Source organism: Cydia strobilella, chromosome 20, assembly GCF_947568885.1.
Source record: "Cydia strobilella chromosome 20, ilCydStro3.1, whole genome shotgun sequence".
Lineage (NCBI taxonomy): Eukaryota > Metazoa > Arthropoda > Insecta > Lepidoptera > Tortricidae > Cydia > Cydia strobilella.
In genome coordinates this window covers 10,840,812-10,868,581 of record NC_086060.1, presented here as the reverse complement: position 1 = coordinate 10,868,581, position 27,770 = coordinate 10,840,812, and the positions used below count along the sequence as shown (strand labels likewise).

Below are 27,770 nucleotides of genomic sequence, written 5' to 3'. Positions count from 1 at the left end.
GCAAGCGAAAGTCCACCGAGGCTGGCAAGGGACCCATCAAGAAACGCAAGAAGCTGTCCTCGGAGTCCACGGACGATATACCGCTCGTGTACTACTTTAACAACAGGCCTGCCAAACCGCGTAACGGACTTACACACAACACAGATAAAAAAGTGAAACCGTCAGAGAAACGTGCGCCCACACCAGAGAAAACTATTGATAAACCCACTTTAAGGGCAGCGTCGACAGCCTCAGATGATGGAAGCTTTACCTTTAAGGAGCCGCCAAGCCCGGCACGTCTTAGCTACAGGTTGAACAAGAGAGCAGCCGCTACAGCTCGTCAGCTAAAAACAGGGCTGCCGAAGGACCCGCGCTGGTCCACTCTCCGCTCGGCGCGAGCGCCCTCCGAGACCAGAGCCATAGTGCGGCGCCTCCGTAACAAAGTCCTACTAGTTTCAGGTAAAAAGCCACCGAAACCTGCAGCCAGGAAAGCGGGCTCGGAAACAACCACAGATGACACGCTTCTATCGCCGCCGGGCCCGTCCGGTTTCAGAGTGCCATGACCGCCGCCCTCTGAAAGCAGCTATGTCCCATCAGAACAGGATTCTCTTGATTCGTACAGGCTTTCAATCCCTCCCCGTTACAATTTCGATGAGTCTCAGGTGGGTCCGTCCGGTTTCAAATTACCGATCCCTACACCCACTAAAACCGATGAGTCTCAGGCGGGTCCGTCCGGTTTCCAATCACCGATCTCTACACCCATTAAAACCTAGTCTCAGGCGGGTCCGTCCGGTTTCAAATCACCGATCTCTACACCCACTAAAACGTATGAGTCTCAGGCGGGTCCGTCCGGTTTCAAATCACCGATCTCTACACCCACTAAAACCGGCGCAGCGGTGGTACCGTATTATCGTCGCGATTCACTAGAATCCATCGAACGATTTCTCACTCTCAAAGAGGGTCTGGAGAACTCAAGCATATATAGCAGTTCAATCGACGTGGGAGGCCTCATGATATACGTGCCATCGCCTGTTCCCAGCGTCGTTCCCTCCACCGACAGAGTGGAAGACTGGTGTATACCCCCAGAACCCCCGGTTAAACCCCCGCAATCTGCCCATCGAGTCCGAGTTCAGCCGGGACATGATCGTGCTTCTTTCACCACCACCACCACCAGAGCCCACAGCGACCCCACAGGTCCTTCTAGAAAGGACAATAATTGAACTTGAAGATATTAGGATTGTAGATAAACATAAAGGAAAGGGAGTGGGGAAGAAAACTGTAAAGAAACAGACCAAGGGAAGGAAACCGAAAGCCGCTCCAGTCAAAGAGAAGAAAACTTTACCGAAGCGAGCGGCTAAGGCTGCCCCTCCACAAGAAGAGGTGGCACCCAACAAAAGACTTCTAAGGAAGCGCAAGTAATTGCATAGTGGTGGAAATCCTGCTTTACAAAACAGAAGCTCCTAGCCTACTTGCTGCAGCTTTCTAATTTCGTGTCCGGCTGGTGACTAGTGGTGGCGGCTGGTGTGGCGGAGACTCGCAGACCGTCTATTATGAATTTATGACGGCTGCGTTTGATGGAATGTCAAATATTGAAATTGTCTATGCTTGAGTGTGTTTGGCTGCAATACAGTGGCTTTTATTTGAATGACCCGAACAGCTGCTTTAATAGATTGGTTCCTGGCTGATTCTGATGACAGCGCGAAAGGGGCTGGCATCCTGAGAGAAACCGTCAGTCAGATTTGAATTGGAAAGGGTCGCAGTCAACCTCACTACATTCCTATTATTTGTATTTTTTCAATTGTATCGCTTTTGCAATGGCATTCAACGAGTATCATTAATCTTCGTTATCATTCATCTATCCCTGACATCAGAAGTGGGATACCTTACCCTCCCAAAAATATCTACCACAACAATATGTCCGCAAGGAACCTGCTTGACATTGTGTCTATGCATAATATACATAAACATAAGCAAGAACCAATTGTGGTTCTTGAGCGTCTCCGAGACGACGAGATACCCTCCGCACCCGCGCCCGTGGCGAACGGGCGGCGCGTCCGACCTAGGATCCGGGTGCCCTTGAGAAGGCGGAAGGTCAAAGGCAAGGGCAACATGTGCCCTGAGGTCGGGTAAGCGAAAGTCCACCGAGGCTGCAAAGGGGCCCATCAAGAAACGCAAGAAGCTGTCCTCGGAGTCCACGGACGATATACCGCTCGTGTACTACTTTAACAACAGGCCTGCCAAACCGCGTAACGGACTTACACACAACACAGATAAAAAAGTAAAACCGTCAGAGAAACGTGCGCCCACACCAGAGAAAACTATTGATAAACCCACTTTAAGGGCAGCGTCGACAGCCTCAGATGATGGAAGCTTTACCTTTAAGGAGCCGCCAAGCCCGGCACGTCTTAGCTACAGGTTGAACAAGAGAGCAGCCGCTACAGCTCGTCAGCTAAAGACAGGGCTGCCGAAGGCCCCGCGCTGGTCCACTCCCCGCGCGGCGCGAGCGCCCTCCGAGACCAGAGGCATAGTGCGGCGCCTCCGTAACAAAGTCCTACTAGTTTCAGTTAAAAAGCCACCGAAACCTGCAGCCAGGAAAGCGGGCTCGGAAACTACCACAGATGACACGCTTCTATGTATGTATGTATGTATAAACTCTTTATTGTACAAAGACATAGAACACAAATATGGCACAGAAATAGGCAGTACAAAGGCGAACTTATCCCTTTAAGGGATTTCTTCCAGTTAACCTTTGAGTAGATGAGAATTGATGAAGAACGGTAGACAAATATAGCACTGCGTACAATAGACTAGAGGAAAGTCAATAAATTTATAAAAGAGGGCGAAAATAAATAAAATAAGATAAAAATTTGAAGTAACAGTATAACAAATATATATAATACCTACGTTTTATAAAATAAATATACATCCATAGTCACAAACAGTTAATTCTGGTCCGATAGCCACAGTTTCCTTAACTGCCCCTTAAGCGATGCAACGGACCGCGATTTCCTTAAGGAGGGGGACAACTCATTCCAAAGCTGAACCGCTCGTACCGCAAAAGATTTACCATACGCACTAGATTTGTGATGAGGTGTTGCCAGTGCAAGATTTGCACTCGATCGAAGGCGATGGCCACTACCATCTGCCATAAATTTGAATTTTTGTGAGAGATAGACAGGAGAAGAAGGAATAAAAAGAACATTAAAAAGAAGAGAAAGAATATGCAGATCCCTGCGACGGCGGATGGGAAGCCATTTAAGTTGATTACGAAATAGGGAAACATGATCGTATTTCCTTAGACCGAATACAAATCTTATGCACATATTCTGTAGACGTTCAAGCTTGTCAAGCAGTTCCTGTCTCAGATCGAGAAACGCAATATCGGCGTAATCGAGAAGCGGAAGTAGAAGAGACTGAGCCAACATAATTTTCGTCGGAAGCGGGAGGAAATTCTGCAGGCGCCTCAGGGAATGGAGAGAAGCAAAAATCTTTCGGCTGATTTCAGAGACATGAGGATCCCATGAGAGCGTCTGGTCCATAGTAATACCAAGGTTCTTGACAGTAGAAGAGAAAGGAATAGGAGTTCCGTCGAACATAATATCTGGCAAGACCTGGTAAGACATCTTGGAGATGGAGTAAGGACTACCAATGATTATCGCCTGCGACTTTGTGGTGTTAATTTTCAGCCCGAAGGATGATGCCCACACACGGATTGATTCCAAGTCGGAGTTAATTTGGCTAACAAGAGAACTGATGTCATCAAGGTTGGACGCTGAATAGAGCTGTAAATCGTCTGCATAAAGGTGGTATGACGAATGCAAATTTTTGGTTATGCTATCAATAAAAATAGAAAAGAGTAGAGGAGATAGTACACCTCCTTGAGGGACACCGGCCGAAAGTTGAGTCCATTCGGAGACCTTGTCATCAACCCGAACTCGCTGCCGTCTCCCAAAGAGGTAACTACGGAACCAGGACAGAGATGTAGAAGAAACATTAAGTCTATTAAGAAATGCGAGAAGTATATCAAAGTCCACAGTGTTAAAAGCGCTACTGAAGTCCAAAAGAACCAAGATAGTGACCTTTTTACTCTCAATATTGTAACGAATGTCGTCGGTGACCTTAACCAAAGCAGTGACTGTGCTATGCCCGGGGCGAAAACCGGATTGTAGAGGATTAAAAAGGTTATGTCGGTTTAGATGTGAGGTAAGGCGTCGATTAACAAAGTGTTCAATAACCTTGGAGAGAATAGAAAGAATAGAAATAGGACGAAATTCAGAGACAGAAGAAGGATTGGAGACTTTAGGGAGAGGAATCACGGTAGCATATTTCCAAATAGAAGGAAATACGCCAGTCGAAAAGGAAAAATTTATAATGTGAGATATGGTGGGTGAGATATAGTCTGCTACGAGCATAAGCATATCTAAGCTAAGGTTATCTTCACCGACGGCTTTCGTTTTAAGAGTCTTGAGAATAGCATGCGTTTCTTCGGGTGAGATATTACCTAACTCAAAGGTGGTACAATTGGGACGGGAAGAATTAGCTAGAAGAGCTAAAGAACTTTCCTTTGTAACAGGATTAAGGCTTACGGGCGATGTGCTAAAGTGCAGGTTAAAGTGCAGGTTTCTATCGCCGCCGGGCCCGTCCGGTTTCAGAGTGCCATGACCGCCGCCCTCTGAAAGCAGCTATGTCCCATCAGAACAGGATTCTCTTGATTCGTACAGGCTTTCAATCCCTCCCCGTTACAATTTCGATGAGTCTCAGGTGGGTCTGTCCGGTTTCAAATCACCGATCTGTACACCCATTAAAACTGGCGCAGCGGTGGTACCGTATTATCGTCGCGATTCACTAGAATCCATCGAACGATTTCTCGCTCTCAAAGAGGGTCTGGAGAACTCAAGCATATATAGCAGTTTAATCGACGTGGGAGGCCCCATGATATACGTGCCATCGCCTGTTCCCAGCGTCGTTCCCTCCACCGACGGAGTGGAAGACTGGTGTATACCCCCAGAACCCCCGGTTAAACCCCGCAATCTGCCCATCGAGTCCGAGTTCAGCCGGGACATGATCGTGCTTCTTACACCACCACCACCACCAGAGCTCACAGCGACCCCACAGGTCCTTCTAGAAAGGACAATAATTGAACTTGAAGATATTAGGATTGTAGATAAACATAAAGGAAAGGGAGTGGAGAAGAAAACTGTAAAGAAACAGACCAAGGGAAGGAAACCGAAAGCCGCTCCAGTCAAAGAGAAGAAAACTTTACCGAAGCGAGCGGCTAAGGCTGCCCCTCCACAAGAAGAGGTGGCACCCAACAAAAGACTTCTAAGGAAGCGCAAGTATTGCGTAGGGGTGGAAATCCTGCTTTACAAAACAGAAGCTCCTAGCCTACTTGCTGCAGCTTTCTAATTTCGTGTCCGGCTGGTGACTAGTGATGGCGGCTGGTGTGGCGGAGACTCGCAGACCGTCTATTATGAAATTATGACGGCTGCGTTTGATGGAATGTCTAATATTGAAATTGTCTATGCTTGAGTGTGTTTGGCTGCAATACAGTGGGTTTTATTTGAATGACCCCAAGAAGGTGCTTTAATAGATTGGTTCCTGGCTGATTCTGATGATGGCGCGAAAGGGGCTGGCATCCTGAGAGAAACCGTCAGTCAGATTTGAATTGGAAAGTGTCGCAGTCAACCTCACTACATTCCTATTATTTGTATTTTTTCAATGGTATCGTTTTTGCAATGGCATTCATCGAGTATCATTAATCTTCGTCATCATTCATCTATCCCTGACATCAGAAGTGGGATACCTTACCCTCCCAAAAATATCTACCACAACAATATGTCCGCAAGGAACCTGCTTGACATTGTGTCTATGCATAATATACATAAACATAAGCAAGAACAACTTGTGGTTCTTGAGCGTCTCCGAGACGACGAGATACCCTCCGCTCCCGCGCCCGTGGCGAACGGGCGGCGCGTCCGACCTAGGATCCGGGTGCCCTTGAGACGGCGGAAGGTCAAAAGCAAGGGCAACATGTGCCTGAGGTCGGGCAAGCGAAAGTCCACCGAGGCTGGCAAGGGACCCATCAAGAAACGCAAGAAGCTGTCCTCGGAGTCCACGGACGATATACCGCTCGTGTACTACTTTAACAACAGGCCTGCCAAACCGCGTAACGGACTTACACACAACACAGATAAAAAAGTGAAACCGTCAGAGAAACGTGCGCCCACACCAGAGAAAACTATTGATAAACCCACTTTAAGGGCAGCGTCGACAGCCTCAGATGATGGAAGCTTTACCTTTAAGGAGCCGCCAAGCCCGGCACGTCTTAGCTACAGGTTGAACAAGAGAGCAGCCGCTACAGCTCGTCAGCTAAAAACAGGGCTGCCGAAGGACCCGCGCTGGTCCACTCTCCGCTCGGCGCGAGCGCCCTCCGAGACCAGAGGCATAGTGCGGCGCCTCCGTAACAAAGTCCTACTAGTTTCAGGTAAAAAGCCACCGAAACCTGCAGCCAGGAAAGCGGGCTCTTAAACAACCACAGATGACACGCTTCTATCGCCGCCGGGCACGTCCGGTTTCAGAGTGCCATGACCGCCGCCCTCTGAAAGCAGCTATGTCCCATCAGAACAGGATTCTCTTGATTCGTACAGGCTTTCAATCCCTCCCCGTTACAATTTCGATGAGTCTCAGGCGGGTCCGTCCGGTTTCAAATTACCGATCCCTACACCCACTAAAACCGATGAGTCTCAGGCGGGTCCGTCCGGTTTCAAATCACCGATCTCTACACCCACTAAAACCTATGAGTCTCAGGCGGGTCCGTCCGGTTTCAAATCACCGATCTCTACACCCACTAAAACCTATGAGTCTCAGGCGGGTCCTTCCGGTTTCAAATCACCGATCTCTACACCCACTAAAACCTATGAGTCTCAGGCGGGTCCGTCCGGTTTCAAATCACCGATCTCTACACCCACTAAAACCTATAAGTCTCAGGCGGGTCCGTCCGGTTTCAAATCACCGATCTCTACACCCACTAAAACCTATGAGTCTCAGGCGGGTCCGTCCGGTTTCAAATCACCGATCTCTACACCCACTAAAACCGGCACAGCGGTGGTACCGTATTATCGTCGCGATTCACTAGAATCCATCGAACGATTTCTCGCTCTCAAAGAGGGTCTGGAGAACTCAAGCATATATAGCAGTTTAATCGACGTGGGAGGCCCCATGATATACGTGCCATCGCCTGTTCCCAGCGTCGTTCCCTCCACCGACGGAGTGGAAGACTGGTGTATACCAGAACCCCCGGTTAAACCCCCGCAATCTCCTATCGAGTCCGAGTTCAGCCGGGACATGATCGTGCATCTTACACCACCACCACCACCAGAGCCCACAGCGACCCCACCAGAGCCCACAGCGACCCTACAGGTCCTTCTAGAAAGGACAATAATTGTACTTGAAGATATTAGGATTGTAGATAAACATAAAGGAAAGGGAGTGGGGAAGTAAACTGTAAAGAAACAGACCAAGGGAAGGAAACAGAAAGCCGCTCCAGTCAAAGAGAAGAAAACTTTACCGATGCGAGCGGCTAAGGCTGACCCTCCACAAGAAGAGGTGGCACCCAACAAAAGACTTCTAAGGAAGCGCAAGTAATTGCGTAGTGGTGGAAATCCTGCTTTACAAAACAGAAGCTCCTAGCCTACTTGCTGCAGCTTTCTAATTTCGTGTCCGGCTGGTGACTAGTGGTGGCGGCTGGTGTGGCGGAGACTAGCAGACCGTCTATTATGAATTTATGACGGCTGTGTTTGATGGAATGTCAAATATTGAAATTGTCTATGCTTGAGTGTTGAGGCTGCAATACAGTGGCTTTTATTTGAATGACCCGAACAGCTGCTTTTATAGGTTGGTTCCTGGCTGATTCTGATGACAGCGCGAAAGGGGCTGGCATCCTGAGAGAAACCGTCAGTCAGATTTGAATTGGAAAGTGTCGCAGTCAACCTCACTACATTCCTATTATTTGTATTTTTTCAATTGTATCGTTTTTGCAATGGCATTCATCGAGTATCATTAATCTTCGTCATCATTCATCTATCCCTGACATACCAATATTATTGAATGAAATGTTAATTACTTAATGGACCATTCCATGCAAATTTCGAGTACCTATTAAGTTCTATTAATAATCTCTAATATCAAAGATAGATATAACTTCGTAATAGATGGATACAGTCTAAGGAAAAAACGTGCCTCGAAAATCAAGAAAATTTGATTCTCGTTCAGAGGGCGCTACTAGTTTTGGCTTACAGTCGCATAGATGGAGTTGACGGTTTCGTTTGTTATTTAACAATTTTAACGCATATCAGTGAAAGAACATGGGTCAAAATCATCAAAATAATTAATGCAAATAAAAAAAATCATTTATCTATATTTAAATACATTTTATCGTATTTTTACAAATCTTCAAATTTAGTTTTAAAGTGTGGCGACAGATGGCAGTGAATTTACTGGGGTTACAAAATTTACTATGACAGTACCGCTCTAGTATAAGTTACTCTATGCTAATATGAACAGAATTCAATGAGAAATGAAATGAAATGAAATTAATGAATATTTATAATTATTTACAAGAAAGACATATTCACAACCTACTACAAGTACATAATTCTACTACTAAGTACCTACATAGAGTAACTTATACTAGAGCGGTACTGTCATAGTAAGTTTTGTAACCACAGTAAATTCACTGCCATCTGTCGACACACTTAAAAACTAAAAATGAAGATTTATAAAAATACAATAAAATGTATTTAAATATGGATAAATGATTTTTTTTATTTGCATTAATTATTTTCATGTTCTTTCGCTGATATGCGTTAAAATTGTTAAATAACAAACGAAACCGTCAACGCCATCTATACGACAGTAGGCCAAAGCTAGTAGCGCCCTCTGAATGAGAATCAAATTTTCTTGATTTTCGAGGCACGTTTTTTCCTTAGACTGTATCCATCTATTACGGAGTTATATCTATCTTTGGTACCTACAATAAAATTGCTCATTAAAAACTGTAAGATTCGTCGTTTTGCCAAAATCGAAAAAGCCACTTTAATCACTACCTTAAATTCAAACTGCTGATACGAAATTTAAAATGTGTTTATTACCACATTACGTAACTATGTCGAAATTTTAAAGGTCCATAATTATCTATGTACTGTACATACCTAAAACGTTGCATAACTTGCATAGTTACAACGTTGCGAATGTGCGAATTTCCTATTTTTCGCACTTGTATGTCACCCCCCCCCTGCATACAAAGTTCTGAAAATAGTATGGACGTGGGGTACCTTTTCTCTGCAGCTGACTATAATCGTATCGCAATTGTATGTAATATAAAAAATAATAATCAAACAGTTGAATTATTATTATTTTTCTATACAGGTGCCACGTTACGCGCGGCGGGCAAGTCTTGGAGAGCGGAGCACAAAGCTGCTCGAACTTTAGGCATCATTGTGGGTGCCTTCCTGCTTTGCTGGCTACCGTTTTTTCTTTGGTAAGTCATCTATATCTCTTTTTCTTTTCTTATTTACGTTAAACCCGTTTGCATTCATAGTCCGCTTGAGCGGAATCCCCTGCGGGGCATCTAAGTTAAACAAAACTGTAAGGGTGCGGCCTCACTGGCCTCGGTCGCTCGACGTAACGCTGTACGCTACGCCGAAGGTGCCGCTGGATCCTCGCCAACTCGCCATTCAAGCCGTGCATCTACTCGTACTGCTACCAAAAGAAATCTACAAATGTAGAGGTAAACCGGGTTATTTTTATCTACTCCTATACTAGACCTCCATACCGTGCCCGACAACGGCGACCTTTACAATTTCCTCTGATGAGCACGTATATGGCTCGCAAAACCGAACTTTGTCTTAAATATCCGGTCCCACTGTGCACAATAAAGGATGACTCACGTTAGACCGGGCCGTGTCCGGGCCGGAGCTTCCGGCGCTTACTTTTCTATGACATGACAGGTGATCACGTGATGCTTTCCATAGAAAACTAAGCGCCGGAAGGTCCGGCCCGGACACGGCCCGGTCCAACGTGAGTCATCCTTAAAGCTTCCCTTGTTCGCCTTATAAGCCAGCTTAATATCTGCTTAAAACTCGTGATTTTAAAAGCAAAACTTCAAAATTTCAAACATTAAGACCCTAAATAAAATTATTTACCTAGAGGTACGTCGTAATTCTAAAAGCTTAACAAATTGTTCGTAAAACGTTTACATTATGAAATAACGCGTTAACAGCTTGCCTCGTGAGAAAACAAACCTTTTCACTCACGCGAAACACACCTGCTACATTGTACAGTCAACGGGAAATATATTGTGTTTTTTCATAACGATGACTGATTGTCATTAGCAAAGAGGATATAATAAGATAGAGCGGTACTGTCAAAGTAAATTTTGTAACCCCAGTAAATTCACTGCCATCTATCGATACACCTTAAAACTAAAAACGAAGATTTATAAAAATACGATAAAATGTATTTAAATATGGATAAATGATTTTTTTATTTGCATTAATTATTTTTATGATTTTGACCCATGTTCTTTCACTGATATGCGTTAAAATTGTTAAATAACAAACGAAACCGTCAACGCCATCTATACAACAGTAGGCCAAAGCTAGTAGCGCCCTCTAATCGAGAATCAAATTTTCTTGATTTTCGATGCACGTTTTTTCCTTAGACTGTATCCATCTATTACGGAGTTATATATATCTTTGTCATTAGGGTCGTTGTCACGTTACTCATCCAAAGTTCTAAAGGCTGTCTGGACGAGATCGCTTACAGCGATAACACTATTTACATTGTTAGTCTTTTTTAAGTTTGTATATGTGGTGCAATAATATTTGTTTCACAAGGGGCCAAAGTTGTTGTTTAACCGCTCGTGCTAATATTGATACCCGAGCAAGCGAAAAATTCCAAAATTGAACCACAAGCGGCGTAGCGAGTGGTTCTAGAAGTGAAATCTTGAGCATTACGAGGGTTTCAAGGCACGAGGGTTAAATAAATTTTGCCTCCGAGTGAAACACTAAATTTTTCACCACACCAACGCGGGGAAAATACTAACTATGAAATACCAAAAACATCAAATCGAATCAAATCCAAATTAACGTAATAAAAAAAAACCGGCCAAGTGCGAGTCGGACTCGCGCACCGAGGGTTCCGTACTTTTTAGTATTTGTTGTTATAGCGGCAACAGAAATACATCATCTGTGAAAATTTCTACTGTCTAGCTATCACAATTCATGAAATACAGCCTGGTGACAGACAGACGGACATACGGACAGCGAAGTCTTAGTAATAGGGTCCCGTTTTTACCCTTTGGGTACGGAACCCTTAAAATATCATTTATAAGGTTTATCCTGTCGGCTAAATAAGGAAACAATTCAAAATTTGCGTCTGATTACTTTGCCCCACGTGTGGATAAAATGCAACTTTCTCATTAGTTTTTGTCAAGAGGGCCTTTCAATTAATCAACCTTTACCAGTTAGTGCGGTGAAATAGTTATTTGTTATGCAAGGCTGCAAAGTGGTTATTTGGCGTGAGTGTTGAAATTGAAAGCTGAGCGTAGCGAGGCGTTTAAGACACGAGACTCCAAATTATTTTGCAGCCGTGCGGAACACACAACTTTTCACCTCACTACAGCGAGGAAAATGCGAGATGTAGGAAAATATATATATATACATGCTGTTCACGAGGAAACCGAAAGATTTTAACCACCCTTTTCTGAGGCCAAAAGAAGGAAAAAATGTAATAAGTTTAGGTCAAATTCGCATAAAAAAAATTTTTTTGTTTTTTTTTTTTCGATTTTTCAGATGTATTTGTACATAAAAAGTAAATAGTATTGTCACTTATAATGGACTTTTTTTTTTTCGTAAAACGTAGTTTTTACAAAGTGTTACTTGTCACTTTTTGACATCTGTCAATAAGGTTACTTAGACTACGTCAAAATGCATTTTGCACTATGTAACAATAAAAACTTGTTTTTTAAATTAATATTAACTCTGAAACTAGGCAAATTACAGAAAAGTTTATAGGACATTTCAATCTTTAAATATGATCAGGAATACGCTGTTAAAATTATTTGGTATCCAGTATCCTCATGTTACACCGTGTATATATATAATAAATAATCATGTTTAAATTTGCCCTCTATTTAACATATCAAATTTAAGACAACACATTCAAATCCAAACAAAATAAACAAGAGAAAAGCACACATGTTCATCGTGTTCGAAATTCAAATGACCTTTGCATGCAGATTTCGCAATTCAAATGACTTTTGCACGCTAGCGGATGAAATAGACCTTTGCACGCAGATTTCGCGCTATAAACTGAGGTTTTCCGAGCGAGTGAGATGAAAAGAATACTTACTCATGTAAATGATTTTGGTAACAAAATAGAAACAAAAATTTTACGAATTATATGCCTTTACGTACAAATTCAGATATTTCTAATAAGAAATAGATTATCGTCGCTGCGCGTACAAAAGTCGCCATGTGTTTTTAACCTACTTTACAGGAGACACAAAAAACTGTTTATTTCGATAATTATTGGACATAAATGAATCAATATTTTTGTGACAAAAGTATTTGCACTTTAACGTACATTAAGGAATTACATGAAAAAATATTTCAGTTTTAATAATATGAAAAAAAAACTTTTTCATAAATATGTCACATAGCGAGTTTTGTTTGGGTCATAAATAACCTCTAAGTGTCTTACCATTACATGGTTAGATTTAATTGTTAAGGACCCTATACATTTTTTGTTCTTTATCGTCACATGGCTATTTAATAATATGATGTGAGCGTTCAATAAAACAGAAAAAAATGCTATGTAAGTCAATATAATTAAATTTTAATCGTGAATCAATAATCTACGTACTTTTTTATTATAACTATTACTTTATGATCAATTTGTTTCAGTCAATATCTTTGAACTAAATATGTTTACCTAGATAACTCATTTAAATTGGTTTGATAATTATTTGCCAGCCCAATAAGTAATCAAATAATATACATATATACGAAGCAAGGAGAAAAACGATAAAAAACTATTTTTTCTAGTTTTGTAATCAAAATGTTGCCTTTAAAATCTTGAAATGTAAAAAGTCTCATCTCTTTAAGGACTCTCTTCTTCCTGCCCTTATCCCACGTTATGTGGGGTCGGCACAACGAGTTTTTCTCTTCCATTCTCCTCTACCTGTGTCGGCACAACAAGTTTTTCTCTTCCATTCTATCTATCTGGTCACCTCAGCACTCACTCCTTTCTTTCTCATATCCTCTTTCACACAATCCATCCATCGTTTTTTGGGTCTACCATCCGCTCTCCGTCCATCAGCATTCATCCCTAACATTGTTTTGCCTATGTGACATTCATATTTCCTCATTACATGCCCATACCACGGCGCGAACCTATATACTACTCCTCATCTTCTCCGTTACCGGTGCTACTTTCAAACTTCCCCTTATATACTTATTCAACAGTCAAATATCAGATGACAGTCTTATAATGGACTGTCATTGGTTTTCTCCCGCATTGCTTTATTAAGTAAGTAATCACAGTGAAGTTAGGTTGTTTTCATGATTCAAGTTGTCGAAAATGTGTGATAATTAGAGGCTCTGGTACTCGAAGATGCGTACAGGGAGAGGGTCAGGTGCAGGGCCCTAAATGAATTCCCTGCACCCGAAGAGCTGCCGAGGACGCGTAAACAAGGGCACGAACGGATGCAGCAAAGCTAGAAGGACGACCTGGAGGACTTTCGCTATGTATAGAGGCACACTGCAGTCAAGAATGCAATCGTTGGGCCGTAGAGTGTCGCACCATGACGGCGGCTCTTGGATTAGGGAACGTTTCGCTGCGCAACGTATTAATGACTATGTTGGGCAGCGAAAGGAAATGGAACGCAGTTGCCTTCTTCTGCTACACCGTCATTTCAAGGAAGGAGGCCGCGGAAACGGAGCGTAGGAGCTGAAGACGCGCACCCGAACCGGCGCAGACGGCGGTGAAGAAGATGGGCACAATTTGCTGTCCGCCTAAACCCCTAGCAGGGCCAGCGGGCTGTGGGGGTCCGCACTACACGGCGCTACACGATTGGCAGTGGGTCAAGCGTCAATGACTCTCCTTTCCAGCGGTGTAAGATACTCTTACTCCGGAGTAAGATAAGCCAGGGCCGCTAGAAGGAGTAGAATCTCAGGCATCCCGCACCTCCTTGAAAACGGCCAGAAGGGTGAGCGCCGGAGTGGCTTTTAGTGGGTATATCTCCTTTTCTCCTCTTACTAGGAGAGGATGGTTGCAGGAGGGAGTCCCACATATCCAAATGCCTCCCCAAGCCGGAGGGCCTTTGTCAACAAAAAAAAAAGATTATTAAGGAATTTCAAAAAGTTGAGTTTTAAATAATTTCCGAAATAAACCTGCAATCAATTAAAAGTCGGGCTTTTGAAAATATAGGCAAAAAATATTTAGGGTGTACTCTTCTTCCTCGCATTATCCAGGCATTTTGCCACGGTTCATGGGACCCTGGGGTCTGCTTGACAACAGAACTAATCCCTAGTTTTTACGAAAGCGACTGCCAACCCAGAGGGGAAACTAGGCCTTATTTGGGATTAGTCCGGTTTCCTCACTATGTTTTCCTTCACCGAAAAGCGACTGGTAAATATCAAATGATATTTCGTACATAAGTTCCGAAAAACTCATTGGTACGAGCGTGGGTTTGAACCCGCGACCTCCGGATTGAAAGTCGCACGCTCTTACAGCTAGGCCACTAGCGCTTCACATGAAATAATCATGTTTAGTAGGGACCTGTATACAACTTGAGGGTAGATAATAGTTTAATATACGGTAGACTCGATTGTTATAAGAAAATCCCGCTATGTATAGTAAAACGCACAGTCTAGAAACATAACATCGACTGCAACTAGTATAAAAATATCGCTATGTGCGAGAAACTAGATATCGGGAGCAAGCGCATCTAATCATTTTTAAATAAACTTGTAGAAAATATCGCTATGTGTCAAGCATCACATAGCGAGCACACGTCTGTAATTGCTGTTCAAATAAGCTAATGTAGTTATGTGATTTATTCCAGTTAGCGATTATAGGAAGAGCATTCATTATATGGGCGTCACATACCTACATTTGATAAATCCTTAAATATTGAAATAAGCGCCACGCTGTTTTTGGAGCATATGCGTATAGAAATAAGGTTCAAAATGGCATTAAAACCGAAAAATCGTTAAAAATCACATAGCGACTATTGTACGCGCAGCGACGTTATGTACAATACGGATTTGAACAAATATATATTAGGCATCTGTAATTTTATCTTTATAACTTTAAAATATTCGTAGATTTTTAATTGAAAAACACAAATATAAGAACTTTTCTCACTTTTAGGTTTCATTACTGAAAATTTTATAAGAGCCTGAGAACGTAATATTAAGTAACAAAGTACTTTAAAACTGGAGATAAGTACTAAAAAGATGGACTTTTGGAATAGAAAGTAGTATTTTAATAATCGGAACGCTGACTTAGATCACAATACGGTTCAAGGGCAATATTTTATTGTAGATAAAATAAAATGAATTCGACTGTACATCATCGTGCGCAATGTTCTGTAATAAGAACGCATTTTATGTTTTCCCACTTGAGTTATTCACGCCTTTATTATTTCTTGAACGGTATTTTGTTTTAATGTGACTTCTAAGTACTTGTACAAGATAATATTACTTATATACATCAATGGACTTGTATCTTGTGATCGGCAAGAGTGATAGAACATGGGCCAAAATCTTTTATGTCAACCTTTGACAATCATGGGCTAAATTTTATGTGGTCAATGGTCATACTATTGTTTTGTCTCAATTTACTATTGATTTTTGTTAGATTGATGATTCGATATTCGATAGAATGATGATCGATTTAAAGGAAGAATAAGGTCTTGAAGCTTATTTTGATCTATAAATATTTTATTTTGAAGCACAAATGTAGAAGAGGGGTTTCGATAGTTTTGGATAAGTGGAAATATGAACGAACAACACAAGCAGTTGACTGAATTGCACCAGACTAATGAAGAACCGACATAAATACATAAATAAACAGATATACGTCAGTATTTAAATATAGAATTCTAGAAAAGGAACTTAAACTAAACATAGACAATAAAATGATATCAAAAACTATACAAATACAACCTCAACATCCCACCCCCTTTTTCTAGCGCCGGTTCCAAGACATGTTTTATCAAAGTCGTTTCAGCTTCTTTTAGGGGTCTTTTATAATTTTTATTATTGTCGTTTTTCCACAGGTACGTGACAACCAACGTCTGCGGCGAGCCTTGCGAGACCCCCGACGTGGTCGTCGGCGTGTTGTTCTGGATCGGCTACTTCAATTCCGCCCTCAACCCGCTGATCTACGCGTACTTCAATAGGGACTTCCGTGACGCTTTCAAAAACACTCTCATGTGCGCGTTGCCGTGCTGTTTCAGTTGCTGGAAGGATACTAGTAACGCGCATTTTGTGTGATAAAACTTTTACTTTGAGTTGACGTTTAAGTATTAGATATACGTATTTTTAAGGCCGTGTTTTAGAATCTACGCGTATTCCAGTCAGGATGCATTAAAAATACTCTCATGTATTTGAAGAATATCATGCGCAATTTGTATGATAAGACTTTACTTCTTTTAACGTTTAAGTGTTAGTTTTATTTGCGCTAAAATTTTCACTACGCGCCCAAAGAGGTAAACTATTTACATATATTTCAACCCAGACTTTCAGAAAATCTTCAAAAATACCCTCACGTACTTTGATGGCCAGTAGTACCTACATCTATATCACTTGGTTGTGCTGCTGATTCTAAAAGACGTTTAGTTGTTTAATTAGTTAATTATTGCTGTCTTCATCTTCACGGCTTATAAATGAACTGTAGTTTATAGAACTTATGAAAATGATAACAATTTTAAAGGTTTGCTGTGAATTTACTTCCTTTTACACATGTAATCATGCCAATGTCGTAAAATGCAAATCTATTCAAATTACAAGCAAGAAACTACCACTAACATCAACTTGAGCGCACATAATTAGTCTCAAAAGTCCCAAAGTCATCTGCATTAATTCGACTGCCAATTGGACATCACTCCCATTGGACCCGAGGGATATAAGTTCGAACTTGATGTGATTAGATAACTTTACATGACTGTCGATATATCATTGTAAGGGTTCCAAACTAGTAAGTGTAATCGTATTATACAACACATTCATAAAATGTTTGATATGGTTTCTAGAAGACTTACGCGTTATGTAATTTTAAGATTTTATTAGTATATTCGAGTATTTTCCCGGGGCTGTGAAAGGTAACTAACCGGTGGTAATTCTGACATTCACAAGTTAACATGACTAAATTTAAGAATGAAGACTAACTTTAAACTGGCCACGCTTTTGATTCTTTACAGTATCTTTACACTGGCCACGCTTTTAATTCTTTGCAGTATCTTTAAACTGGCCACGCTTTTGATTCTTTGCAGTATCTTTAAACTGGCCACGCTTTTGATTCTTTGCAGTATCTTTAAACAGGCCACGCTTTAGATTATTTGCAGTATCTTTAAACTGGCCACGCTTTTGATTCTTTGCAGTATCTTTAAACTGGCCAGGCTTTAGATTATTTGCAGTATCTTTAAACTGGCCCCGCTTTTGATTCTTTGCAGTATCTTTAAACTGGCCACGCTTTTGATTCTTTGCAGTATCTTTTACTTCCTCTGAATTTGAAATACGAGATCAAAAATAGTATATGAAAGATCACCGTTTTATTTTGTTTAGCATACCTGATTCTGACGCTTCCAATTCATGGTTGATTTTGTGACAACATAGTCGTTGATATATTGGTATGGTGGACGACCATACAATGGTTTATTGGTATGGTGGACGACCATTACAATGGTCTATTGGTATCTATCATTTGTATCCGAATTTCGATTGACATTTAATTTAAAATAAAACCAGCATTGTTAATAGTTTTTCACCACACCAGCTGGTAAAGGCTCTCTTGATTGTTCAAAAACTAATAAGAAAGTTGCATTTTATTCACATGTGAAACAAATAAGTAATCAAATGCAACTTTTGAGTTCTTTTCTTATGTTTGCTGATAGAATTCATTTTTTAATGATGATTTTGAATGATAAATTTAGTTTGAATCGTTTTAACTTTTTTATATTTTACAGTTATTTTCCTTGTGTTGGTGTGGTGAAAATTTTTATGTTACACTCGGTGGCAGAATTTGTTTAACCTTCGTGCCTTGGAACCCTCGCAACGTTCAATATTCTATTTGTCGAATCTTTCGCTTGCTCGGGTATCAATATTAGCACGAGAGGTTAAACAACAACTTTGCCCCCTTGTAAAACAAATAACTATTTCTTTTTCGTAAAAACCTTTGCTTTAAATGTATTGAGTTTGCAATTTTCTATAATATTTGTGCGTTTTGAGACGATTGTATAATATTAACGTAATTATAAAATATCTTCAGGAATTGCATCGAATAGCTCGCGATTTTGTAAATTAGTCGCGGTCAAGTACTTTAGCCGTAAGCAAGTGTACATAAAGGTAGTTTTAGCGTAATAATTCATTGTTACAATGATTGTGATTCACTACACTGTTAGATAAAAGTGCAGTCTAATTTAGACCTAGTTGATTCTTGTTATAACGGCCAAGCCGTAAAATTATCTTAAGATTTTATTTTTCAAAAACCTGTATATAATTAATGATTACGAGGTTTCTGGTAATTTATGCCAGTATTTCTTTGGTTAAACTATAATTAACTGTAATGATAAAGTCTTTAAATATAAATATAATTATGAATATCCTCTTTTTAGTTAAAACTATGGCCAAGATTATTAACTTGCTGTCAAATGCTTACATTTTACGACTAAGCCAAATTGGCTCTAACTTTCAAATTATTATTTTTTACCAAACTAAGTCTCGATAACCATGATAATTCGCTTTTAGTCTTAGTAGTAGGTATCATATCCATAATCATTCTGTTTTGTAAAAAAAAATGTGTTTAGGTAATGTAGACGTTCCAATGCTCGTCACGGTCCCAGTATCTGTACATCTTTAAACTTATCTCAATGGAGGTTATATCAGGGTGTCATCTATTGGGCATTAGTGTGTCGAGTACTGGATCGTTTGCCTTAAGCGTAGTTTAAAGAGGTTGTAAAAAGTTGCTCAATGATCGAGCCAAGTCCGAATAAAGGCAATAATGAATTTCATGTTTTGATGTCGTTTAATGTTTTGTACTTGGGTGATATTTTGCTTTTAGCTTAATAAGTAGCTGGTCGAAAGAGTGATTGCAGTATTATTAAATGGTATGAGAGAATACGCTCGAATAGGTTTATTTTGATACCTATATTATTATGTAAATAAAACCACTATAAACAACTAGTCATGCTAAAACTTTTTACATTTTACCATTTGGTTGTCTGGTACCTATAGGAGACACGAAACTGTCGACCGGCGTAACATTTCTCATTCGTTATGATGATCCTCTCCGCACCGATTTCGGCGACTGTGTGCTCTGGAGTAGGCAATTTTTAATTCGCGTTATTAGCGTGTAGCTGATCCGCTCGCCGCCCTTAGGTGGCTCACGTACCCTATCTGCTTGCTACATACTCGAGCGCGTTTTGGGCACGTCAGCGCACCACCTACATAGTTGTAAGGAATTGAGGTTGGCGGCCAAGCCTTAATCTCGTTTTCTGTCGAGCTCACTGTGTCTCATTCGTACTCGCGTTGTGCTATACTATGTAGGGTGGGAGAGATAGTGATATGACCCCGTACGTCAGTTTGGTTTGCGTCTACTATCGTTCGCACTATTCTAAACAACAGATTCTACCGGTAATCAGTTAAAGCCAGACCAGAAATATGATCACGCGCCATGTTGCGGAATTTCACTGAAACTATTTTTTTCATACTACACTAAACTGTCACCCTATTTTTATTTTATTTATTTATTTTTATTCTATTTATTTTAGGTATAACAAACAACTATACAATATAATGTTATATTTAGTAGTACAGTTAAAATTAACATATGCATAGCCAACGACATTATAAACAAATTACAACAAAATTATGCAATGGTTGGCACAAAAAAAGTAGTTAATTATTCGAAGTAGGTATACTTACACCACCTTACAGAAAACCGCAGCCAAATAACACTAGACCCTACTCATAGTGTTGTGTTCCTGCCGGTGAGTAAGGTTGCCAGAGCTCGAGGGAGAGGAGTGTTAGGGTCGGCAACGCGCATGTAACTCCTCTGGAGTTGCAGGCGTACATAGGCTACGGAGACTGCTTAACATCAGGCGGGCCGTATGCTTGTTTGCCACCGACGTAGTATAAAAAAAAACTTAGGTATTTAAACAGGGAGAAATTATATGCTATAAGTTAATTACGTCATGCCTTATATAACAAATAGAACTAACTATACATGAAATTAACAGCGCCCTCTTGACAACGATCATATAATATATTACTGGTCAGGCTTTAAAAGTGTAACCACAAAACATGTTGTATAATTGAAGGATAGACAGAGCAGAACTTGGTACCGTAAAAATTTGCAATAAAATTATCTTTGAATATTTATATTGTAGCACTAATCTCTAGTACTAGTCTAGTACACTAAATCCTTGGGAAGAGGAAGACCTCCCGACACATGGTGGTCCAATATCAAGCGGGAGATGAAAGCCCAGAACCTTACCCCTATGACAACCCAGGATAGAGCGTCCTGGCGCCGCCGTACAAGGAGGCCCGACCCCAGATAGAACTGGGACTAAGGGAAGGAGGAAGAAGAGGAAGAAGAACACTAATCTCTAGTACGATTTGTTAAGCAAACAGAGCCGAACCATCAATTTTACATTTCTATTCAATCCGTCCCTTCCATTTCTATTCATTTCTCATTATTTATTGAAATATGTATGTTTTGTGAATCTAATGTGTTTTTATAAATGAAATAACAAGGATTTTGCATAAAAACGAAAAAAATTGCAGTCACGGAACGATATAGATGTAATCGGATTTAAATGTAAAGAGACACGCTACATGACGTGAGTTCGAAGTATCTGAAACGGTTTGATAACAGAAAATTGGCGTGGGTTTATAGAATGAAGGGTTGGATGTGGTTTTACGCTTGACCATCGACTTGTGGAAAGCTGTAGGCTGTACTCCTCAAACTAACATTAGTTCAGCAACTTTTAAAAATAACTTGTGTTTTGATTTTTATTACACTTCAAAGTTTATTCTAAGACGCCATGTATTGCAAAATTTGTTATGTTGAAAGCGTGACAAGCAACGTCAAACACACAGATGGCAGCGTACATTGAAAATAATATTTAATTAGTATGAAAAAGTTATAATCTAAAAATTTCATAATTTTAAAAAGTTACTGAACAAATGTTGGTCAGTTTGAGGCGTACAGCCTCCAGTTTAATTTATTGCTCCTGTTACAGGAAACACCGTGTATAACATTTAATTTAATTATCTAATTATATAGCTAATCTATCCCACTGAGCTTTTAGTATCAGGATACCTATCGTTCTTGTTTATCTTCTAATTAAATACAGGGTGGAAAATTAATGGGCCTTGAAGGGGGCTTTAGCTCATTTTCCTTAGAAAACATTCTTTTATTTTTAAAAAGAAACAAAACTGCATTCAAAGATTTTTTAAATTCGCTTGTCTCACCCGGGAATCGAACCGATTAAAAATTCCAAAAAATAAACACTCGCTATTTTATTGTACTAGTGGATACAATTAATGTTAATAATAACATTTCTCCAAGAAACATTAGGTCTTACACTCGTCTGTTGTAAAACATAGCTATAAAATCGAATATTTAGAACAAGAATATTTTAATATTGAAAAAAGTTTCTGAATGAAGTTTTGTTTCTTTTTAAAAATAAAATAAAGTTCCCTTTAAGTAAAATGAGCTAACTTTACTTTCCCTCCAGGGCCCATGAACTTTTTCCACCCTGTAAACCCATATAGTCTTGGCGCACTGCACTACCAAGTTCCCTAATTTATATTCAATTTTGTCCGTGTGGTTTTGCCATACGTCCAATTCCATAGAATCTCGGTCATGTCAGCTAGGTTTTGCGGTGATCTGTCAGTATGAAATTCGAATTTCATTCGTATACTGTAGATAACGTAGACAGATTAATTGTATCGAAAACTGTTCAATATTTATTTCAATTCCATCCGTTTTAGGGTTCCGTACCCAAAAGTTAAAAACGGGACTCTATTACTAAGACTCCACTGTCTTTCTGTCTGTCCGTCTGTCACCAGGCTGTATCTCATGAAACGTGACAGCTCGACAGTTGAAAATTTCAAAGATAATGTATTTCTGTTGCCGCTATAACAAAAAATACTAAAAAGAGAATAAAATAAATATTTAAGGGGGGCTCCCATACAGTAAATGGTACGGCATCCTTCGTGCGCGAGTCCGTCTCGCACTTGGCCGGTTTTTATTATATATTAATATGTTATGTTTATTACTGACTGTATTCTATGAATGTAATTAACATAGTGCTAGCTTGTACTCCACATGATATTGTATTTAATAGCTATGAATAGCATTGCAACTTGGCGGTGGCACTTAACTTAACAAATTAATCACAAAATTATTTATTCCATTCAGCGAATACAATCACGACACTGTCTTTTTGTCGCTACGAAGCATTTTCTCCACATACCAGAAAATTTATACTATCGGCTACGACGTAGCGCTACTACTAGCGTAGCGGACTTAAGGCCGTTCTATCGGTTTGCCGCTGTCTCTGTCACATTTCGCAAGAAAGAACGGGAAAGATCATGCGGGCCAAGTGTCAATTTTGATCGAATTTTGTCGATTTTTATTTATTTTATAAACGTTACCCTACAATATCGAAATTCGAAAGCTATGAAATGACTATTTAAGTTAAGATTGTTTTTTCTTCTTTTTTTGTTTATAGTATCACATAATAAATAACCGAGTAAAGTTGGATTAAAAGTCCGAGGTAGAGGTTATTTTGGGAATTAATTGTATCGAGCGAAGTGTCATAATTCGTGTATTGGAAGCTATAAGATAATATAGTCAAGAACTACATATATTTTTTCCACGTCTACGAATATCAACGCCTCTTAGAAAAACAGGATCATATAAGGAGATTTTTCGCCTTCTGGCTCACGGAACCGACTTAATAATGTTTAATTAAAATTACTAAAATATGCATGCAAAAGGTACCTATCAATTTCGCATGATAAATAATTTCGCAAATGCAGTTTTATTAAAAAAACTTGTACTCAAATTTTATCAATTTTTGTATTATTTATACGAAATGTTTGAGATCAGAGGTGGCGTTTTCCGATTGTGATTATGAATTTGATCCGGATTTTTGGATATGTTCTATTAGTGTCAAAGATGACAGCTCTGTTTGAAGAAATGTCAATTTTGACACAGATAAAATCCCTGTAGAATACGTCATCATGTCATTAAGCCGGTGTTTCCACAATAATTATAGTAATATATCTTCATAGAAACCCGGTATTATGTAATGAATAATATCCACAGGCGATATCATTTGTTTTAATAAACGTCTCCCCATTTGGAAGCATCATCCTCTAATTCCAAAATTTCCTGCATTTAAATAAAGCTCCAATCTCATGCCTGGCATTAGGGAAATCTTGTTTCCTTGCTATGTACGAAAATGATCCCACATTATGACTGGGTTATATTTAGAAATGTTGTTTCATTCTTCGCTCTCAGGGGTGTAATTGAATATTTTATTTTACATGGTTACAAAGGATATAAAACTCACGTTTAATTTGAGAAATTCCTTCGTCTGTACCTATTCGTTTAATGTTACTGTCCACGCATGTAGGGGTGGACGAGAAGATCTTGGGGTCGTGGATGAGGTGAGTTAAATGACACTCATAGTCCAATACATTCACGTATAATATTAACTTGGTGATACAGAGGTGGTATAATATCACGGTAAGCGGACGGGCTCGACCGTCCGTCGCAAGAATGCTGAGAGAATGGCCGATGCCGGCCCCGCTGCCCCGCGCCTCGCACCATGCATTGCGTCGGCGACGGCTCCCGAAGATGCCCGAACAAAGACGAGGCGTTAACAGTTACCTTTTAGACTTGTCAATTTCGAACTTAAGCTAACTATTTTATGGGTTGTGATTTCAAACTTCCTCGTACCAATGAGTTTCTAAGAACTTGTGTAAGAAAATAAACGTCTTTCGCTCGTTATGAAGAAGAAAAGATTCTGCAATTACAAACTATTTTAAAACGCCAAAAAAAGTGGTTAAAGACGGAAGAAATAGTATATTGTACAAGAAGGACATAAAGCGATCCATTCTTAACAAAAATGGCTATTTATGCCTGAATATTGTAAATTGTTATATTATTTCCAGTGAAAATCACGAGCTCTTACGAACCTAATACGAGAAATCAGTGTCCCCAAAATTTCATACAATTTTTGTTTGTCCGTTATGTTATGGTCATAGAAGCTTGTACTAATATGCACTGTACTTTTCACTTTGATTGTGTTTCACTTTGATATCCAATATTGTAAGTTATTTATTTTTACCGTATTTATTCAAAACCAAAGAAAATTGTACTCGGGCCGGTCGGGAGCGCGCCGGTCAGGGGCGGGCCGGCAGGGCTGGCAGTTTGTATGGCAGATTTTGGACTTTATTGCTAAGTCGATAAGGGTCATAATAGATGATTTTACTTTATGCTCTAGAACATAATAAACAACTTTATGTTGTCTACGCACGACTTAAAAAAAATCGTTTATTTCAGATCTGCATTGATCCATAACGGTGTTAGTATAAAAATCCTAAAAACTATGTTAAGTACTAAATTAATTAATAACAGCTAAAAAAATATCTATCTCTAGGTAAAAACTAAAAGCTAGGTATTGGTTAGACGAAGCCACTAGGAGACCAGCAGCAGCAGCAGGTCCAGCAGCAGGTGCAAGACTTAGTCGAAGACGTTTCGAGGACGGCGTTGTCCCCGTGGTCTCGGAGAAGACAACTTAAAACTTATTTCACGCGATTAAGTCCCGTCGTTGTGAATAATAATGAGTAAAAATCGTGAAAGTTTAAATCAGTATTTTACGAGCATTGTATAAAAATGGATCGCTTTATACTCTTGTTGTACAATCTACCTTATTAGGCTTTACAACTTTTACAAGCCTTTACTGTGTGATTTTTTGATGGATTACCGATGTTGTGTTACCACATTAGTCCCAATTTTAAGCTTAAATTAATTTTAAAACCGTAATAAAATCAGCTCTTGTGCAAAAGTTTCAAATCAAACACAAATTGAATTTAGTAAAAATAAAATACCCGCTTAAAAATAGGTACCCGAGCAAATCCATTAATTCTCACATTTAAATGTATTTTAGATTTTATAGAACGGTACAATTAATTGCTATCTCGTGTATAATCCTCTTTGTTTCTATCTTGAAAGCTTGATAAAGACTTCAATTAAATTAAATAGGATGAGTTTTCATTCAGTTGGATTAATTATATTGCTGCTCTGAAGGGCTTACCCGTTAAGACATGTCCTAATGAGTATAGTTCCTTTTTTAGGGTTCTGTACCCAAAGGGTAAAAATAGGGGGGCGGGGGTAGGCATTACTAAGACTCCACCAGGCTGTATTTCATTAACCGTGATAGCTAGACAGTTGAAATTTTCACAGCTAATGTATTTTTGTTGCCGCTATAACAACGAATACTAAAAAGTACGGAACCCTCGGTGCGCGAGTCCTTGATGAATACTCGTACTCTATTGATAAAATAGATCTAAGTGCCCGTTAAAGACTTTTTACAAGAGTCATTGTGATGGTCAGAGTCAGAGTCAAAGTGTGAATATTATCATTCATACTTAATATTATAAATATGAAAGTCTGTCTGTCTGTGTGCTACCTCTTCACGATTAAACTGCTGAACCGATTTAGTTGAAATCTGGCATAGAGATAGTTTGAATCCCGGAGAAGGACATAGAATAGTTTTTATCCCGAAAATCATCCCTTAAGAGGGTCGAAAGCGGGGTGGAATTTAAATATTTAATGAAGGGCCTGATAATTTGTGTTCATAAGCAACTAAGCATATGCTTAAATTGCATGTTTGCTGTTACACTTTATCCAGGCGCTATTCTTACTCTAGCTGCGGTTACTAAGTCCACGCAGACGAATTCGCGGGCAAAAGCTAGTAGAGAAATAAGCAAGAGTGCGAGTGGTCACTCCATACAACTGGTTATTTGCCCGAAAGCTTGACATATTGAAGGCATGACGACTAAGGGGGCTGAGGGAGGAGCGGACGGGGAGCGTGAATACTAAGTTTTACAACGGGCGCCCTAATCACGCCCTAATGAGTCCCCTTAGTCGTTATGCCTTCATTATGTCAAACTTTCCGGCTAATAACCAGTTGTATAGAGTGAGCTGTCTAAGCTTACTTACTTCTCTATGATATGATATTATCTATATTTTACTAAACAAATATTGTAGGTTTTGATAACAGATAATAATGAAAGCAAAGGCAAAGGGCAAAGGTCTCTCCCATATTCTTTCACTCTTCACGACTTAGTACTTCTATAAATTGCATTCAGGTCATCCTGCTATCTCTTTTTTGGTTTGCTCTGCCCTGAACATTTTACGTGATCCATTTAGTATTAAATTTAGCTTATCTTTTCGGTGTCCATTCGGTAAACGGCATTTTTCTGAAAGCGCGTCATGTACGAATCAATAATAATCAAATCTTCTAAAACGAAAGTATCGTTTAGGCTTACTTTTTAGGTATTACAAGCATTATTTTAGAATTGTCCAAATTAAAATGTTATTAAGTAATACTACCTCATTTTAGTTGTAGTATCTTAGTTTTTTTTTTAGTATTTAGTATTAATAATTTTAGTTTTAATTTTTAGTTAATAACTTACTAACAATGCTATGGACCTATGAGTTGTCTGAAAATAAACGAATTTTATTTATTATTTATTTATTTATTTATTATTATTATATTGTAATGACAATTCATTATGCTAAGAATTCTAAAAGTGATAATACGCGTACTAAATTAAAATTTTAAAAATAGCTGCTAAAAGCGAATTAGAAATGTAACTATTTATTAATAAACTAAAAGTAAATTCTATTTGACTATTTTGCGACTATCTCATTTTAGCTTGTTACGTAACTAGTTAATAATACTCTTTTTTTTTTAAATAAAACTTGATAATTTCCACCGGGTCGCCATGCGATGAACTACCATAAAACATTTGATTTCATAGTTATATATTTGGTTTTGCAGACCTAAGCGTATCATAAGGCGGTTCTGAAAAATAAATCGTTTCGATCGTTTAGCACATTTGTGCAGAACTGCTAGGTAATTTTTGAAGTTTTATAATTTTAATTGACTGTCATGACATTTTATTTTATATGTTGTATATTTTATTGACATTGTTTAATATTATACCCGATTTTTTTTTGTTTCCTAGCGTGTAAGTAAATTTGAAATTAGAATTTGTTTTGACATTTTTATGCGCATGTTTTTATAAGTATTTATGTTGAGGTTAGTTTTAATTAGTTTCCATGTTCCTACTCATATCTGTACTCCTAGCATGTAAGTGAATGGGTTTTAAACTGTAAACTTACATTGTTTCCAATAGATAAAATAATAAATGTGGCGTTTTCACTCAAAAGTTACCACTTTGTCACTTTTCCGTGAG

At 39.4% G+C, this 27,770-nt stretch overlaps 1 protein-coding gene and 1 long non-coding RNA gene across 2 annotated transcripts in view; both read left to right on the top strand.

Annotated features, from left to right (window-relative positions):
• LOC134750681 (octopamine receptor beta-3R-like) overlaps positions 1-16,564 on the top strand; it is a 34,240-nt gene extending 17,676 nt beyond the window's left edge. Inside the window, exons 2-3 of the mRNA XM_063685916.1 lie at positions 9,406-9,517; positions 16,325-16,564. Coding sequence (XP_063541986.1) covers positions 9,406-9,517; positions 16,325-16,541 — 329 coding nt within the window. The 3' untranslated portion in view covers positions 16,542-16,564. The remainder of the gene's footprint in view (positions 1-9,405; positions 9,518-16,324) is intronic.
• Positions 10,870-11,099, top strand: LOC134750697 (uncharacterized). Its single transcript, XR_010128579.1, has 2 exons — positions 10,870-10,956; positions 10,989-11,099. It is a non-coding gene; the product is annotated as an uncharacterized LOC134750697 (long non-coding RNA).
• Positions 16,565-27,770: the final 11,206 nt, after the last annotated feature.